At 39.8% G+C, this 14762-nt stretch overlaps 2 protein-coding genes across 6 annotated transcripts; one reads left to right on the forward strand and one right to left on the reverse strand.

The window, feature by feature from the left end:
* Nucleotides 1–4914: 4914 nt before the first annotated feature.
* Nucleotides 4915–7595, forward strand: LOC133730038 (protein C2-DOMAIN ABA-RELATED 11). 3 transcript variants are annotated; one of them, XM_062157688.1, is made up of 4 exons: nt 4915–5061; nt 5561–5688; nt 6552–6647; nt 7074–7595. In XM_062157688.1, the coding sequence occupies exons 2-4, from the start codon at nt 5578–5580 to the stop codon at nt 7371–7373; spliced, it is 507 nt and encodes a 168-aa protein (XP_062013672.1). In that variant the 5' UTR covers nt 4915–5061; nt 5561–5577; the 3' UTR covers nt 7374–7595. The 3 variants fall into 3 exon arrangements, with proteins under 3 accessions (XP_062013672.1, XP_062013674.1, XP_062013673.1); XM_062157690.1 differs by having other exon boundaries at nt 5041–5061; nt 5564–5688; XM_062157689.1 differs by having other exon boundaries at nt 5058–5198.
* An 85-nt stretch (nt 7596–7680) lies between these two features.
* Nucleotides 7681–14755, reverse strand: LOC133730036 (uncharacterized). 3 transcript variants are annotated; one of them, XM_062157685.1, is made up of 12 exons: nt 14691–14755; nt 14548–14622; nt 13119–13179; nt 12614–13019; nt 12385–12530; nt 11507–11704; nt 11261–11419; nt 10744–11121; nt 10146–10225; nt 9329–9692; nt 8742–8954; nt 7681–8418 (listed from the first exon to the last, which is right to left on the reverse strand). In XM_062157685.1, exons 3-12 carry the CDS (start codon nt 13161–13163, stop codon nt 8083–8085), a joined length of 2325 nt encoding a protein of 774 aa, XP_062013669.1. In that variant the 5' UTR covers nt 13164–13179; nt 14548–14622; nt 14691–14755; the 3' UTR covers nt 7681–8082. The 3 variants fall into 3 exon arrangements, with proteins under 3 accessions (XP_062013669.1, XP_062013670.1, XP_062013668.1); XM_062157686.1 differs by lacking the exon at nt 14691–14755 and having other exon boundaries at nt 11507–11701; nt 14548–14635; XM_062157684.1 differs by lacking the exon at nt 14691–14755 and having other exon boundaries at nt 14548–14635.
* Between the last annotated feature and the right edge of the window lie 7 nt (nt 14756–14762).

Consider the following 14762-nt stretch of genomic DNA (forward strand, 5'->3'; position numbering starts at 1 on the left):
AATCAAGGTGCCATTAGGCAAAAGGAATTGGGCCATTCCATGTCCTTGAACTAAACCTGATGGCCCAGCCATCGTAGTCACAGATGAATATGTAGGCAACATCTCCAAGAATAATTGCCTATGTCGTAGAATGGTGTGCGTAGTCGCACTATCCGCAAGACATTGAAGTTCATCCATTCCTAAAAGAAAAGCTCGTAATTAAAAAAAGGAGTCATAAAGAAAAGAACTCAACTTTTATTAATAAGCCAAACGGAATTACATCATCGTTTCTTTAACCAAAGAAAATCTAATCCAATAAACTAGTTAATGCAAAACAATGGTAGTCGTCTAACTCCTTTCGGTAATTCCAATGTAAATGTGACCAGGTGAGTAGAGAGATGTCGGTGGAGCGAGGCTCACTTAAGTACCACTTATCTCAAAACATTCCTAGACATCACACTCACATTGAGTACGCCTACTTTGAAGAAAGACTAATAGCATTGGCATCTACTACACAAATAATATGGCAATTGCCTACATCTCTTGGAAATAAAAAGACTTAATCAAAATCGCCAGTTTCTGGGTCTTGATCCTTGTAGTCTTCCACCCTTAGATCGAGATCTCCATCTTGATCTTCTTGTTCCATGTAATTTGCCTCCCTTGCTTCATGATACATCTTGTATGCGTTTGCAACGTTCTGGGATGCAGTACACTTCTTTGCCCAATGTCCACTTGATCCACATCTGAGACAAGCATCATTATGGTCAGGTTCCCTTGATCGAGGCACTCTGGGAGCGTTTTGTAGACGGTTATTGCCTTTGGTGGCGTTACCACCATAACCGGAGGCTTGGCCTCTCTCTCTCTCTTCACACGTTTACCTCCACGATTCCGTGCACGCCTATCTTGGCGATTTCCTTCCTCTTTAGGGCGAGAATATGGACCAGAACGTCCAGAATTATCCCTACTCTTAGGGTTTCGCTCCTTGCGTCCTCCCTTGGAGGCGCGACTATAATTAGACTTCGGATTTGACTTGGTTCCCACGGGTCTGGAGTTATAGTTCTTCACAAGTATGTTGTCGTGCTTTTCAGCTACGTTCAAGGCACCAATTAGCTCATGAAATCTTGTGATACGTCTAGCATCGACATCAATCCGATAGTTTTTGGCTATCATCAATGCAGAGACGGGGAAGGTGGAGAGAGTCTTCTCGATCAACATCGTATCAGTGATGTTCTGTCCACAGAATTCCATCATAGACTTGATACGAAGTGCTTCTGAATTGTAGTCAAGTACAGACTTGAAATCACAGAAGCGGAGGCTATGCCATCTCACTTCTAAGTCTGGAAGCAGGGAATCACGGACGTTGCCAAAACGCTGCTCGAGTTCTACCCATAGTCTTCTTGGGTCTTCCTCATTGAGGTACTCATTTTGGAGCGCGTCATTCATGTGCCTTGTCATGAGAATGATGGCTTTAGCTTCATTCGCCTTTCTCGTAGCTCTATTTGCTTCAAAAGCAGCAGCTTGTTGAGGAGTACGCACGTCCTGACTTGGCTCTTGGATCGTACTCAGGATCCCATCAGCCTTAAGATGCTGGCGCACATCACGGACCCACTTGTGGTATCCAGCGCCTGTTGTCTCTAGTGGAGCGAAGCTCAACTTGTTCAGGTTACTCATCCTGAAAAACAACAAGAAAATAGGGTTAGTTTCGGAGCGAAAAAGGATACCACGAAAAACTATAAAATTTCTGAGCGTAGTCGCTTCCAAGAAATTAGGGACTTTCTGAGCGTAGTCGCTTCCAAGAAAATCCGATTCCAAGAGGGGTTTTGGATTAGATCGAAACGACGATGTATGTGGTCGATCGTTTTCTTCTCAACAAACTCTAAGTTTGGAGGACTCTACAAGCTCTAAGCTTGGAGTGAGCACGAACCCCCACAGTTCGGCTATTGGTCTCCCCTATGAAGAAGAAAGGGGGGTAGAAGAAGGGATGTTGGAAGTCCCCGAGAAAAAAGAAGAAGAAATTGAAAAACTTCAAAAACGGGAACTTTTAGAAAAGTTTACCTTGAAAAATAGCCGGAAATCTTGACCGGAAAAGTTGTTGGCTGGGCAGTGCAGGGATACTGCAGGGTCGCTGCGAGGATGCCGCGAGGATGCTGCGGAGATGCCGTGAGGACTGTTGCGGGGCCGGGGATGTAGCGAGGCCGCTGCAGGGGATGCGACTGCTGCGGGGATGTCGCGAGGCCGCGAGGATGCTGCAGGTATGTCGCGAGGATGCTGCGGAGATGCCGCGAGGACTGTTGCGGGGCCGCTGCGGGGATGTCGCGAGGCCGCTGCAGGGGCAGCTGCGGGGTCGCTGCGGAGATGCCGCAGGTCTGGGGAGATACCGCGAGGGTGCAGTGTGCGCTTGCGGGGAGCAGCGAGCGCAGGTGCGCGTAGGAGCTGCGAGGGATTTATTGATTTTGGTTTTTAGGGCTAGGGTTAGGGTTAGAGCTCGTGCTGATAACGTGTTGTAGAGAAACTGAAATTGAGAGGAATTTGCTGTGTGTTCTCATTGATAATAGGGGCCTCTTTATATAGAGGATTACAATGCATAGAATCTCAATCATACAAGGAAAGTAATCGTACATTGAATAGGAATCTAGATCCTTCTAATTTAACCCTATTACCACTAGGTCAAGTAACCTAGAGTTTGGGCCAAACACAAATAGAGATATCCTTAAACAAAAACAATATATTTTGAGTTTTTTCTTTCTTTCTTTCTTATAGTGGAATATAAAAAATTATTAGAAATCTAATCTTAAAAAGCTAAGATTAAGAAAAACGTTGTAGAACTTAATTTATTTTAATTTTCTAAATAGTTAAATAAAATGAATTTTTATTTGTTCAAATTAAGATTTTAAAATCATGCTTTATAGTGGGTAGGCACGAGCACGGCCCGTTATTGACCAGGCACGAGCACGGCCCGGCATGATATGGGCTCTCAACCACATGTATTAAATATAAAAGCATAAATTATAGGGAAAATGCTCATTTACCCAATTTTAGCTTAAAATGTGCCCACTTGCCCGACTAAGAGTTTTTAAACCCCATTTACCCAAAACACTCTAAGGGATTATTTCCCCTTTACCCAATTAATTCTTTTTATTAATTTTTGGGACTTTTTTGCCCTCTCCTTCAATCTCTCTACTCTCAGTTTCTCTCTCTCTCTCTCTCTCCCCCTCACCGATTTCTCTCTCCTCCCCCCTCACCGATTTCTCTATCTCTCTCTCTCTCTCTCTCTCTCTCTCTCTCTCTCTCTCTCTCTCCAGAAGACGTCAGATCTCTCTCTCCCTCCCTCCATCCCTCCGGCAGGTCGCCCACGACGCCTGCTCTAGCCATCGCCGCGCCGAAACTCGTCGTCGTGCTCTCCGCTGCCAGGCTCGACGCCAAGCCGACGGTCCTCGTCGCTGAGAAGCTCGGCGAGGCCGGGGTTGACCTTCTGAAGGAATCGACGACGGACTGAAAATGGCTATCTGCTATTGTGCAGTCATAACCATAAAAGTTGTAACATTAGTGCCCCCCAGTAGACTTTGTATTGGGGGCCAATGATGACTGCTTTATTTATTGACGGACTGAAAACTGCTATTCCAAAGTAAATGTAGTGTTAAATTGCAGTAGTTGATAAATGAAAAAAATTGTGTTGTTTGTGTCAGTCTAGTGGGGGGCAGTAGACAGAATATTGACCCTCATAATGTGGGTTTTTAGACATTATCTGTTGTTTTGAGTGTGAATAACTTGTATAATCTGCGAAACATAGGAAGCGGTGTAATGTTTGATGGTCTATTGGGGGGCAGTAGACACATTAGTGCCACCCAATAATGTCTTTCTTAGGAGACAGTAATCATCTCTTGTTGATTTGTTTGTGATAAAGTGCAATACACTGTGAATCCTTGAAACTGGTGCAAGTTTTAATGGTTTAGTGGGGGGCAGTAGACACATTACTGCCCCCAAATAATGTCTTCATACGAAGTCAGAACCCTTCACTTAATTGGTGCAAGTTTTAATGGTTTAGTGGGGGGCAGTAATAATAGTTTAGTGGGGGGCAGTAGACACATTACTGCCCCCAAATAATGTCTTCGTGTTAAGTTTAGGGTTTAGGGGCAGCGTTAGGGGCAGTAGACACATTGCCGATGAACTGCGACGAGGACGTTGGAGTGGCTGGATCGCCGATCAATCGAACGGCGACGAGAACGTTGGATCGCCGACTGGAGCTTTATCGTCGTGTTCAGATTTGGACTGCATCTCCGGCGCGGCGATCAGAGAGAGAGAGACAGACCGGAGGTGGAGATCATGGGGAGGAGGAGAGAGAGAGAGAGAGAGAGAGAGAGAGAGAGAGAGAGAGAGAGAGAGAGAGAGAGAGAGAGAGAGAGAGAGAGAGAGAGAGAGAGTGGAGGTGGAGATCGGGGGGAGAGAGAGAGTTTGGGAAGGAGAGAGAGACTGATAAGAGATGGATGAGTTTTAATTTAATTAACAGGGGCTAAAATGTCAATAGATGTAAGATTGGGTAAATGGGGTTAAAAAACTCTTGGTGGAGTAAGTGGGCATTTTTTGGGCTAAAAATGGGTAACTGGTCACAGCCCCTAAATTATAACACCTTAAAACTGTGCATTTATTTTCAGCCGTCAGATTCACTTGTCCCTGACAGTCCCTTAAAAACTGTCTCTTAGGTGAGCATGCCTTATAAAATAAAACCGTAGTAGGGTTGAGAGTAAACTTAGGGTTTTAAAATGCGTTCAAGATCTGGTTCCTGTCTTCCTGATAAAAATTTAAGGAATTGTATTTTTTGAGGAATTAAGAATTTAAGGAATCTGAAATAAAGGGAATTGAAAATAAGTAATGTGTCCAATGACTAAACAGTAAGGAGTAAAGACTCTATTGAGTACGTATTGACTGACCCCGGATTTGTTGGGTCAAGATTATCTGACCGACACGCGGCTGTTGAATCCAGTGGAGTTGCCGGTAACCAGGTACCGACTACTTTTTGACGGTGAATAAGGAAGGAAGGAAGGAAGGAGGAAGAAGGCAGCTGAGAGAAGAGAACAAATCAAGGTGACTTTGCTTTCTCTGTTTTTGGTTGCTCTCTCTACTCTCTATTCTCTACTTGCTTAACTTGGTTCGTGTAGTTTGTTTTACACCAACTGCAAAGCCTCTTTCTTTTCTTGCTTTCATCTACAAACAAGGACAAGGTTCTCTCTTTCTTTATTCTCTAGACTCTAGTCTACCTACATACATGCTGGGATTCCGGTTTTGTTTCAGTTCATGTTTTCTTTGTTGGAACTTTGGTACTCATGATGATCGATATCACAAATCAATTATTTATTATTGGTGATTTGATATTTTCAGTTTACCCTCCTCCTTTCAGAATTTTAATTGATGTTCTAGTTCTGGATCTTTTGTACTTCTTCCTCTTACTCATTTGCCATTATTCTCCTCCCTCTGGGCAGTTTGATTTAATTCAAAGTGATAATCTCATGCGGCTCTTTTTTGCTTTGCTTTGCTTTCCCTGCCTTTAAATATATAATTGTCTCTCTTTTATGTGCATGTGCAGTAGTTTGAGAAACAAGTATGGGAGATCAATTGGGTTTGCTAAAGGTTACTGTTGTGCAAGGTAAAAGACTGGTAATTCGCGACTTCAAGAGTAGCGATCCTTACGTTGTTGTCAAGTTGGGCAATCAGGTGAGTCTCATCTCCATCTCCCCTGATTTCTCAAGCTTATCTATCAGCTTATCAGCTTATGGATATGCTTTCAAAATTCAGTTCACCCGGCCACCCACCTGCCTGTCTTCGTTGCGTTTCACTCTCATCTCAACTGAATTGCATTGCCTTCATTAACAGCTCTTCGTAATAGTACACCGTTACTTCCTAGCTACCTGCATGTTTCCTTCCATCTTCATGTTTTACGTACCTTCTTGCAAAGAAACCCCGAAAGCTCACTTCTGACCCACACACTACATTGTCTTGCACTTTTCAAAAGATATATTGAATGGAATGAATATGCTTTGGAATCTCTCTCAAATGCTTAGTGAGGCCAGGTAACAGATCCTATTGAAACAATAAGCAAAGGGGACTATCTAGCATTTTATAGCCTATCTCGATCTTCTCAGCCAAACAGTTTATATTTATTTGTACTATATGCTTTGAACCTTTCTTTTTTGTTTTGGTATTAACGAAGAACCGTTCATGTATCACTCTGTATTTACTTGTGTGACTTCATCAAGAGGCCAAATTACTGAAATACAATTATTAAGGAGTTAAAGTTAGGAGATAAGCACAGTTGTATCTACATACTTGCAGATTGGACTTTTAATATCTGTGAAGAATTATGGTTGTTCGCAACTGTGCATAGTTTAGAGATAATCACAATAAAGAGTATTGTCTTGTCTGTAGTTCAAATTTCATTAGATGTACACAGTTTTGGCATATTTACTTTAAAATACAATTTGAAATTATTGAAAGCACCTACAGAAGTACTTACAACATCGGATGGTTGACTATACAAATTATATATTGAAGTCATTAATTACTATTATGTGTACCAGATGGCAAAAACCAAGGTTATCAACAGTTGCCTTAATCCTGTTTGGAATGAAGAGCTAAGCTTCTATCCTACAGAACCCGTCGGAGTTCTAAATCTGGTACGTAGGCACTTGATTTTAAAAGTAGCCGTTCTGCTTTGAGCTTGATATATAAACTGTACTGTTTAAATTTTTGTGTTCTTGTTAACATGGCACAGAAAGTAAAAGGGGATCTAGTGCAACTGTAGTCCACTAAGTTGGTAATTTGAACTTGATGTCTGCACATAGCCTGCTGGAATAGTTTAAGGCTCGTAGACATGTAGTTTTGTTTGTTGAGGTTGAATTGAAAATGTTGTCTTAATCCAAAATACTTGTAGGTTGAGCATGTGTGTAGTTGTGTTAATCATTTTGCAAGATTTTCTGGATAGCTGTATAGATTGATTATATAGTTGGTGGAAATAACTTTGGAACTGCTATCGAATTTACTACTCACTCTCTTATGTTTACATGGATGATGACAAAAGTAATTTTTTTTTTCTTCCACAGGAAGTGTTTGACAAAGACTTCCTCAAGACGGATGATAAGATGGGACATGCTCACCTGAGCCTTCAGCCAATAGTCTCAGCTGCTAGATTGGGGCAAATATTACAAGTTTCTTCTTCTGGTGAGACAACATTAAGGAAGGTTGTCCCAGATAGTGACAACTGCCTAGTTAGGGAAAGCACCATAAATTGTGTAGATGGCGAGGTGGTGCAGAGTGTTTGGTTGAGGCTTTGTGATGTCGAGTCTGGGGAAATAGAATTGAAAATCAAGTTGTCTGGTGCGCCTGTTGCTCCCTCACGGTAGTATCACATTTACTATTGGCTTAGGTGTAGGCCTCTGTAGTTTGGTTATTGTGCAATGCAACTCCTCTAGGATTACCAAGGAGATTGTGAAAGTAGCTTACCATAGATTTAGTTTGGGAAGTAGATTGTTTGAATGTCTGAAGTCTGTCTGATTAAATTGAAAGTCCTGTTCATGTTGAACTGCTATAGGAAATGTTATATTCTTTTGGGCTTGCGTTCTTAATTTCCGCCTCCGGTTCCAGTTCTTCTGTGTCTCCAATCAACTTCATTTTCACAGTTTGAGTTTGCAGATATGCATTACTGTAAGATGACTGGAATCATATGATATTGTACATAAAACTTGCAATATATAATATACTAGCAGCAAGCCAGCAACTGAGGACGTTCCTTATTATCAACGTGAAAAGGTTTTGACCAAACAAAGAACTTATTATCAACGTGAAAAGGTTTTGACCAAACAAAGAATTTCACTTCTCATTTTGTAATTACATTTAACCTTGTTCTTCTACAAGTGCTTAATTGTGATCTATCTTTCCAATGCATAGCCAATCCAGTACATTGATTGTTCCCTCTGAGCACTTGTAGCTCCAATGAACCATCTCTTTCCAACGCTTCAAGTACAGTACAGGTGTCTATCCTTCAATGAGATGCAAGATAAATCCAGGTGAAGAAATCTAAGTGACAATCCATAAAAAAAATGATGAGGATCATTAGGATTGATGAAGCTGTTTTGTCCAGTCAAACGGCGCCCAATCTTGATCAAACCTCTTAACGGCTTGCTTTTGCGCTTCCACTGGTTCATATCGTCCACGGCGATGCATGTCTTCTGCAGGCAACTCTAGCATGCCTCTTATAACATTCAGGCCAAGGCTGCTATTGAACTGTGTTTCATCATCAATCACGTGGACAAACCCCTTCTTTAAACCAAACTCCACGTGGAAATATGGAAAATTAGCTGGAACTGAACCTCGCAATCCCTTTACACTTGTATCAATAAGTTTTTTGGCATTGTGTTGGCTCCACTCATCTTCAGCTTCATCAATTGCCTGACAGATTTTTATTTTCAAATTCACACAGAAAATAAAATCAGAGACTGTAAATACAGCAATAGATTAAGATATGAATCACATATCCATTCAGGACATTCAAAAAGAAAATCAACAAAGGGTGTGCTCATGTATGTGTATATTTGAGATTTAATTCATACTATCACATTTATGGTATATAAAAGATGATTAACGTGCTTCATAATGTTCCACAAAACAAGGAATGAATGATATGATGAATTTCCAGAAGAAGAATGAACAAAGCCTTTTCAAAACAAACAGCAGAAACTCAATGCCTTTTAGAGGAAATAATAACCGTTTACCTTTTTAAAATATAAGGGAGCGTCTTTAGCTATATCCTGGGGCAAAGGAATACACTCAATTATACAGTGGCGGCGCTGTTGAGCTAACCCCATCACTGTTTCAAGGAAGACAACATCCTTCTCTTGCTTCGCAAACATCATAATAAGGCATTTCTTGAAATTTCGAATTTCTTCCCACACATGATCATCAAGAGTTCTTGTGGCTGGTACATGCTGTTGAGAATTATATAGATTAGAGTCAAACAACATGTACACGGAAAAGAATAGACTAAGATTACAACCCCTAGTTATGAGATCAAATTTGATATTTCACATTAGATTGAGACGAGTCACCATCCTTTCCAAATAATGTGGACGAATTTAGTACAAATTAACCCTTTTTACAGAAGTGATACTGCTCGCATATTTATAATCACTGATTAGGTTCTATTAACCCTTTTTTATTTGGATTGAAGATGCTATACTTATAATCCTTCTGGTGCAAAAAAAAAAAAAAAAAGAAGAAGAAGAACAAGAATGGCTACGGCTACCTATCAAAGAACTAGAAAAACGAAATAAAGCAAGAGAAGCAACTAGATCCAGCTTACCTGCATCGGCAAAATGTAGCAATGACCATCCACAACAGGCTTCTGCTGTGGCAACATCAAATATGAATAATTTCCAATTGCCACAACCAGATGCGCTGGTCTCTTTGGATTTTCAAAGCAGAAAAGGCAGCGTTCTTGCTGAATGGAGAAACGATTTGCAAATGTATTCTTCTGGGTTACCTTGCGATCATCACTTCCCTGCTTCTTTTTAGACTTTCTGATTGGACCATCATCAAAGTCGTATTCATCATCTGCCTGACCGGATATACTATATTTTTTGTTCTGCATTATCTTTTGGGCTAGATGCATGTCACCATCATCATCCTTTTTCTTTTGACGAAGAGACATATCCTGCATAGCATATCTAGATAAAAGGATCTCTTATCAGAACAAACATGCCAACCAACATTTATATATGAAAATACGGAGAGAAAAAAAAAAAAAAACCCATTGAAATGGTTAAGTGCATAGGCAATCAAAGAAATGGTTAACAGTCCTTTTAACAATGCAAACAGGACCCAAAAGAGTTGACCAGGTTTGTTCTAGGAATACTACATTGCCGTACAGTTCCTTTTTATAACTCGATGAATTCTTGGGGAATTGTGGCATATTAACAGAGGGTAAACATGACAGGAAACAGAACAATGTTTGAACACTCTTTTACAGGAACTGCAAAGAGAACCTACAACAGTACATCACTCAGAGCTTGCAGGCCCTTGTTTCCAGAAGTACTACTTTCGCTATATGAATTCTTTTTATAAACTAGAGAATCCTCCCAAACTGCATTATTCAAAGAAGCAAGGAGAAGCAGCATCACCTGTTTGTGCCTCTTTCATATTGTGGTCTCATCGGATTATCTCCACCACCCTGATTTGCCTTTAGGTTTTCTACTTCTTGCTATAAACCCCAAAAAAAAGGTCAATTAATTACTGAAAGAAGCAAAGAAAATCTTGATGTTTTCAAATGAGTGTCTTTCCAAATCAAAGCTTTTTGACTTGTCAAACATGTGGAGTAACATATTGTAATGGTTATAAGAAAATAATTAAAGTATCCCAATAGGTGAGCATAAGGATCACTTTTCAACTAAATAGATGCATATAAAACCAGTAGGGTGCAAGTCAAGCAAGTGAATGGTGCATTAATACCATGAAGAAAGAAACAGGTGCACAAAGGAAAGTACAGTTCCTGCACGAAGATAAGACCAAACAGCTTAACTGCAGAAGAGCATTTTCAGTGCACCATAGATTGGATATGATTTTTATTCCAAGTTGCTAAAGAAACTAGGTTTTCACATCAAATGTTGATGACACATTATGGTTTATCAATCCACTAAAACACTAGCTTAAAGCATATCAAGCTGCATAGTAGAGAGAGAGAGAGAGAGAGAGAGAGAGAGAGAGAGAGATGTGTCTTACCAGAAGTTCTTCAGCTTCTTCATGCTTCCCTTTCATACGAAGCTGAAAAGCCTTAGCTGCCAACTGGTTCGCACTCAGTTCACCCTTGGAGGCAGCAGCACTGGCTTCGCTGGGTTTTCTCGTGTCGAGTACATTTTCGTTAACAGGATTCCTAGAATCATTAGTCTGCTTATGAATAAGTTCACTCAGGAAGCTTCCATCATTGGAAAACCTGTTTATGCTAGACACTGCATCCGCTAGAAGAGCAGAGTCCTTGGTAGAGACATCCCGACTCTTTTGACCCTTTTGCTTTCCCCAGGATAAAGAACCTTGAACTTTAGGCTCCTTCATTTTGGGATGTCGGATAGATACATCCTTTAGGTAGGGCCGGCTAGTGTCCTGGTAGCCACATACATGTAGCTTGTAAGAAAGACCGCAACATTGCCTATTACCTAACATATGGCTTATAAACTTTACTTCACATTTCACCGTTATAAACTTTCCAAAAAATAAAAATCTCTAGGTTATTCCCATATACCTTCTTATCTATGTCATTGTTGGAACCTGGCTGCTGTTCCTCACTCACCCCTTTCTTTCTACTTTGTATTGCATGGAGATGAGCACGAGATGGGGCTGCTTTATTTGATCCCACAGAGGCCGCTAGTTTACCAAGAGAACCCCAACGCTCCTCAACAACCTGTAAAATGCCAATTTCCAATTCATTAACAACAGAAGAATGTGGATTGTGATACTTGCTAAAACCTAGAAGGCAAAGATAGCATACCTCGTGGAGCCCTTGTCCTTCTCGAGTTGCTTGCTCTTTTGCCCGCTTCAATGCTTTAAGTCTCCAACTTGCACCTCCATCCCCAACAACAGAGGAAGGTAAAAGTCGGTCCCCACCAGCTTTAGGTTCATCATTGTCTTCTGGATAACCACTTCCCTCATCCTTAAAATATGGATTTAATTCCCTAGGATTGACCTTCTTTATTGGGTAAGCAATAGCACAATATTACAAAGTTGAAAGAAAACAAACATAATCATAGAAATTTGTTATTGGCAAGAATAACATTTCACCAAAATATCCCACAAGAATATACAATTTCCCCACCATTTGAGCACAAGCCGGAAGGGATAAGTACTGTATGTTGCCAATAGCAGAGTCCATATGCATACAACTCCACAAAGTAATAAGTTTATAAACAAAACAACCAACTCATAGTAACAAAATTGGGTAGCTAAGAATTTAGGTTTTCAAGAGGACCCTGAAATCCTTGAACTTGAAAGGTAACAGCGTCACTAACAATAACATATTTAGTTGGACCAAATAATAACTAACTTTTATTAACGCTTTGACAGAAGTGGTCATGTGAGTAGAACAAGAAGACATAGTTAAGGAGAAATGCATTGCTGATCTGCACCCTCAAATTAAATTAATTCCAGATTTATCTGACCAAAACATAACCCACAAGCCTACAGCCAAAGAATTTAGGATAAGGTTACAAATATATGGTTCTTGAGTACATAAACTCTGTTTCTACATTTATATTAAGACCAGCCAAAGCAAACAAGGATATAGTTGCCATATAATAAAATCAACAGAAGCCCAAGTCATATACTAGAACTACAAAGATTAAAAGCTCGCCTAGCGAAATAAATGCATACCTCTTCAACTGGAGTTTCTTTTGGTTGGTCCTCGACAGTAATAGTAGGTGTTCTCTCTTTTCCTTCAGGTCTAAGCATCCACTCCAACCCAATTTTCTTCCTCACAATTTCCCCATCTTTCACCGTACTAGTTCCTCTACCACCGTCTATATAGAGGAAAAAACATTAACATGATCAATACCCTATCATTAAGTTAGAAAATTTTGGAAAGAAGGGAAAGATTACTGACCAGAATATTCATCATCCTCCATGCCACCCTGACTTCTATCTCTACTCTTTTTCTTTCCATCTTTTCGGCTTCTCTTCTTGCGCTTGTCTTTCCTATCAGAAGCAGATGAAAGATCTTCTGAACTATAATCTTTTCTACTGCTACTCGATCTCTTCTTTTTCTTATTCAGACGCTTCTTTCTATCTCGGTCAGAACTTTCCTCACTTTCATTTCCCGAAGAATATGATGATGATGATGAGTACTCATCCGATGAATACCACTTTTTTTTAGATCCCTTCTTTATTCTCTCAAGCTCTTCGCCATCCGAGCTACTATATCCAGAACTCCTTTCCCTCCTACGCTTACCCTTCTTATTACCTGAGCTCTTCTTCTGTTTCTGTTTTGCAGAAGCATTCAAATTCTCATCCTGTTAACAGTAATGGAAATACAATTAATCTACTCTTTTAAATAAATTAATAAATAAATCATGATTTGTGAAACAAAACAAAAGAAGAATAGTCTTTACTTTATCAATCTGGTCTCGAGGTATGAACTTCACTCCAGCAAGCATGATTATTTACAAATGGCTACAATTTGGAGAAGGTAGATACAATCAAACGACCCCCAAAAGCATCAGTACTTGCTAAAATACCATTTCAACATATGTTACTCTTCAAAGATGAGACACTCAATAATGTCATTCTAGAAATTGAACTTGGGAATAAAACCCAAACCCAGAGTTTGATTGAGGTTTCCACCCTACATTACATCTTTTAGTAATGAGCACTTACTAATTTTCCAGATTTGTAACCATATCAACCACCAGATAATATGAATACTTGACTTAATCTGGTCAACTAACAAATATCTTAACTATGACTAACAGGGGCGGATCCAGGATTTCAACCTTGGTGGGGCTTGAACTTCTTAACGAAGGGAGAAAAAAAAATTATGGTGGACAATCTAAACCCCCAATTTAATCAAATGTAACAGAACCAATTTAACAACCTGTGCAAAACCAATTTAATCAAATAAACAACTACAGTTTATAATTTGGTCATTTGGATGCCTAGACCTAATATGACGTAAAACCAAAGGTATAATTTAGTCTCACTGGGACAAAAGCTGGAGGATGCATTGGTAAATGCAAACAAGAACACTTCACACCAGAAGATGCAGTTGTTCAAGGTGTTTTCGATCAGATTGCTAGATAGTAAACTCTCTGGAACATTGCCTAAAGTTAATGCATGTTGTTTTATTATCTGCAGCTACATGATTGCTTTATGCAAGTAAAAGATTACAGAGAAAGACTTAGAAGAAGTGAAGATAAACTTCGGGTTGGTGATTCTGTTCCTCTTGAGATTAATGTACAGGAAAAGATCAATTTGAGAGGGGAATAAAAAAAAAGGGTATCATTTTAGAAAATGTAATGGTGAAGAATAATAATATTTTGTCTATCCATAAACTGAAGTAAAAACTATCTAGATTTTTGGCCAACTTCTTTTGAACTGGCTGGTTTTGAATATGCATTCTGAGTCAAAGAAGCTATCAAATTCCTGTTAGAGTAATAGAACAACTAGAGTTTATAATTTGGTCATGCCTAAAACACAAACATGCTATCAGATTGGTATCAATTATGCTATCAGATTCACAGCAAAACACAAGCATCCTATCCTAATTGCAAACGGCATTAAATCCTCCTAATTGCAATTATATATCATTTTGAGTCTTTTGACTGTCTGCAATTATACCATCAACATCAAATGCAAATCCGAAATGGCCCATTTCAAGTTTTCAACTATACCATTACGGCATTACCTTAGTTAAAAACCAACAAGAATACAAGATCAAATGGAAATCGATTATTTACTGATTGGAAATTGATTATTTACAAGATTAGAAATCGATCATTTACAGATCAAGAGGAGGAGAGGGAGAGAGAGATGGTGAGATACCTGGAGGCGGTGGCTCGGAGACCGGAGATGGGTTGCTGGTTCTAGCCTTGCACTCTTGCAGGTTGCCGAGTTCAGCTTGAAAGGAGAGCCGGAGAGGACTAGTCCAAAATATCTACCTAATTTTTTTTTGGGCCCAAAAAGCCCGGTGGGGCTTGAGCCCTACCCAGCAGATGACTAACACTAACACCATCAACTCACTACCAATTTATAAATTG

This window comes from Rosa rugosa, chromosome 2, assembly GCF_958449725.1.
Source record: "Rosa rugosa chromosome 2, drRosRugo1.1, whole genome shotgun sequence".
NCBI lineage: Eukaryota > Viridiplantae > Streptophyta > Magnoliopsida > Rosales > Rosaceae > Rosa > Rosa rugosa.

Excerpts from the sequence above, each read along its gene's own strand:
- LOC133730038 (XM_062157688.1), top strand. The coding sequence starts at position 5,578 with ATGGGAGATCAATTGGGTTTGCTAAAGGTTACTGTTGTGCAAGGTAAA. Across the intron at positions 5,689-6,551 it reads TTGTCAAGTTGGGCAATCAG|ATGGCAAAAACCAAGGTTAT; the intron begins GTGAGTCTCATC and ends TATGTGTACCAG. Across the intron at positions 6,648-7,073 it reads CCGTCGGAGTTCTAAATCTG|GAAGTGTTTGACAAAGACTT; the intron begins GTACGTAGGCAC and ends TTTCTTCCACAG.
- LOC133730036 (XM_062157685.1), bottom strand. The coding sequence starts at position 13,163 with ATGCTTGCTGGAGTGAAGTTCATACCTCGAGACCAGATTGATAAA. Across the intron at positions 13,020-13,118 it reads CTCGAGACCAGATTGATAAA|GATGAGAATTTGAATGCTTC; the intron begins GTAAAGACTATT and ends TACTGTTAACAG. Across the intron at positions 11,705-12,384 it reads AAGAAACTCCAGTTGAAGAG|AAGGTCAATCCTAGGGAATT; the intron begins GTATGCATTTAT and ends TACCCAATAAAG.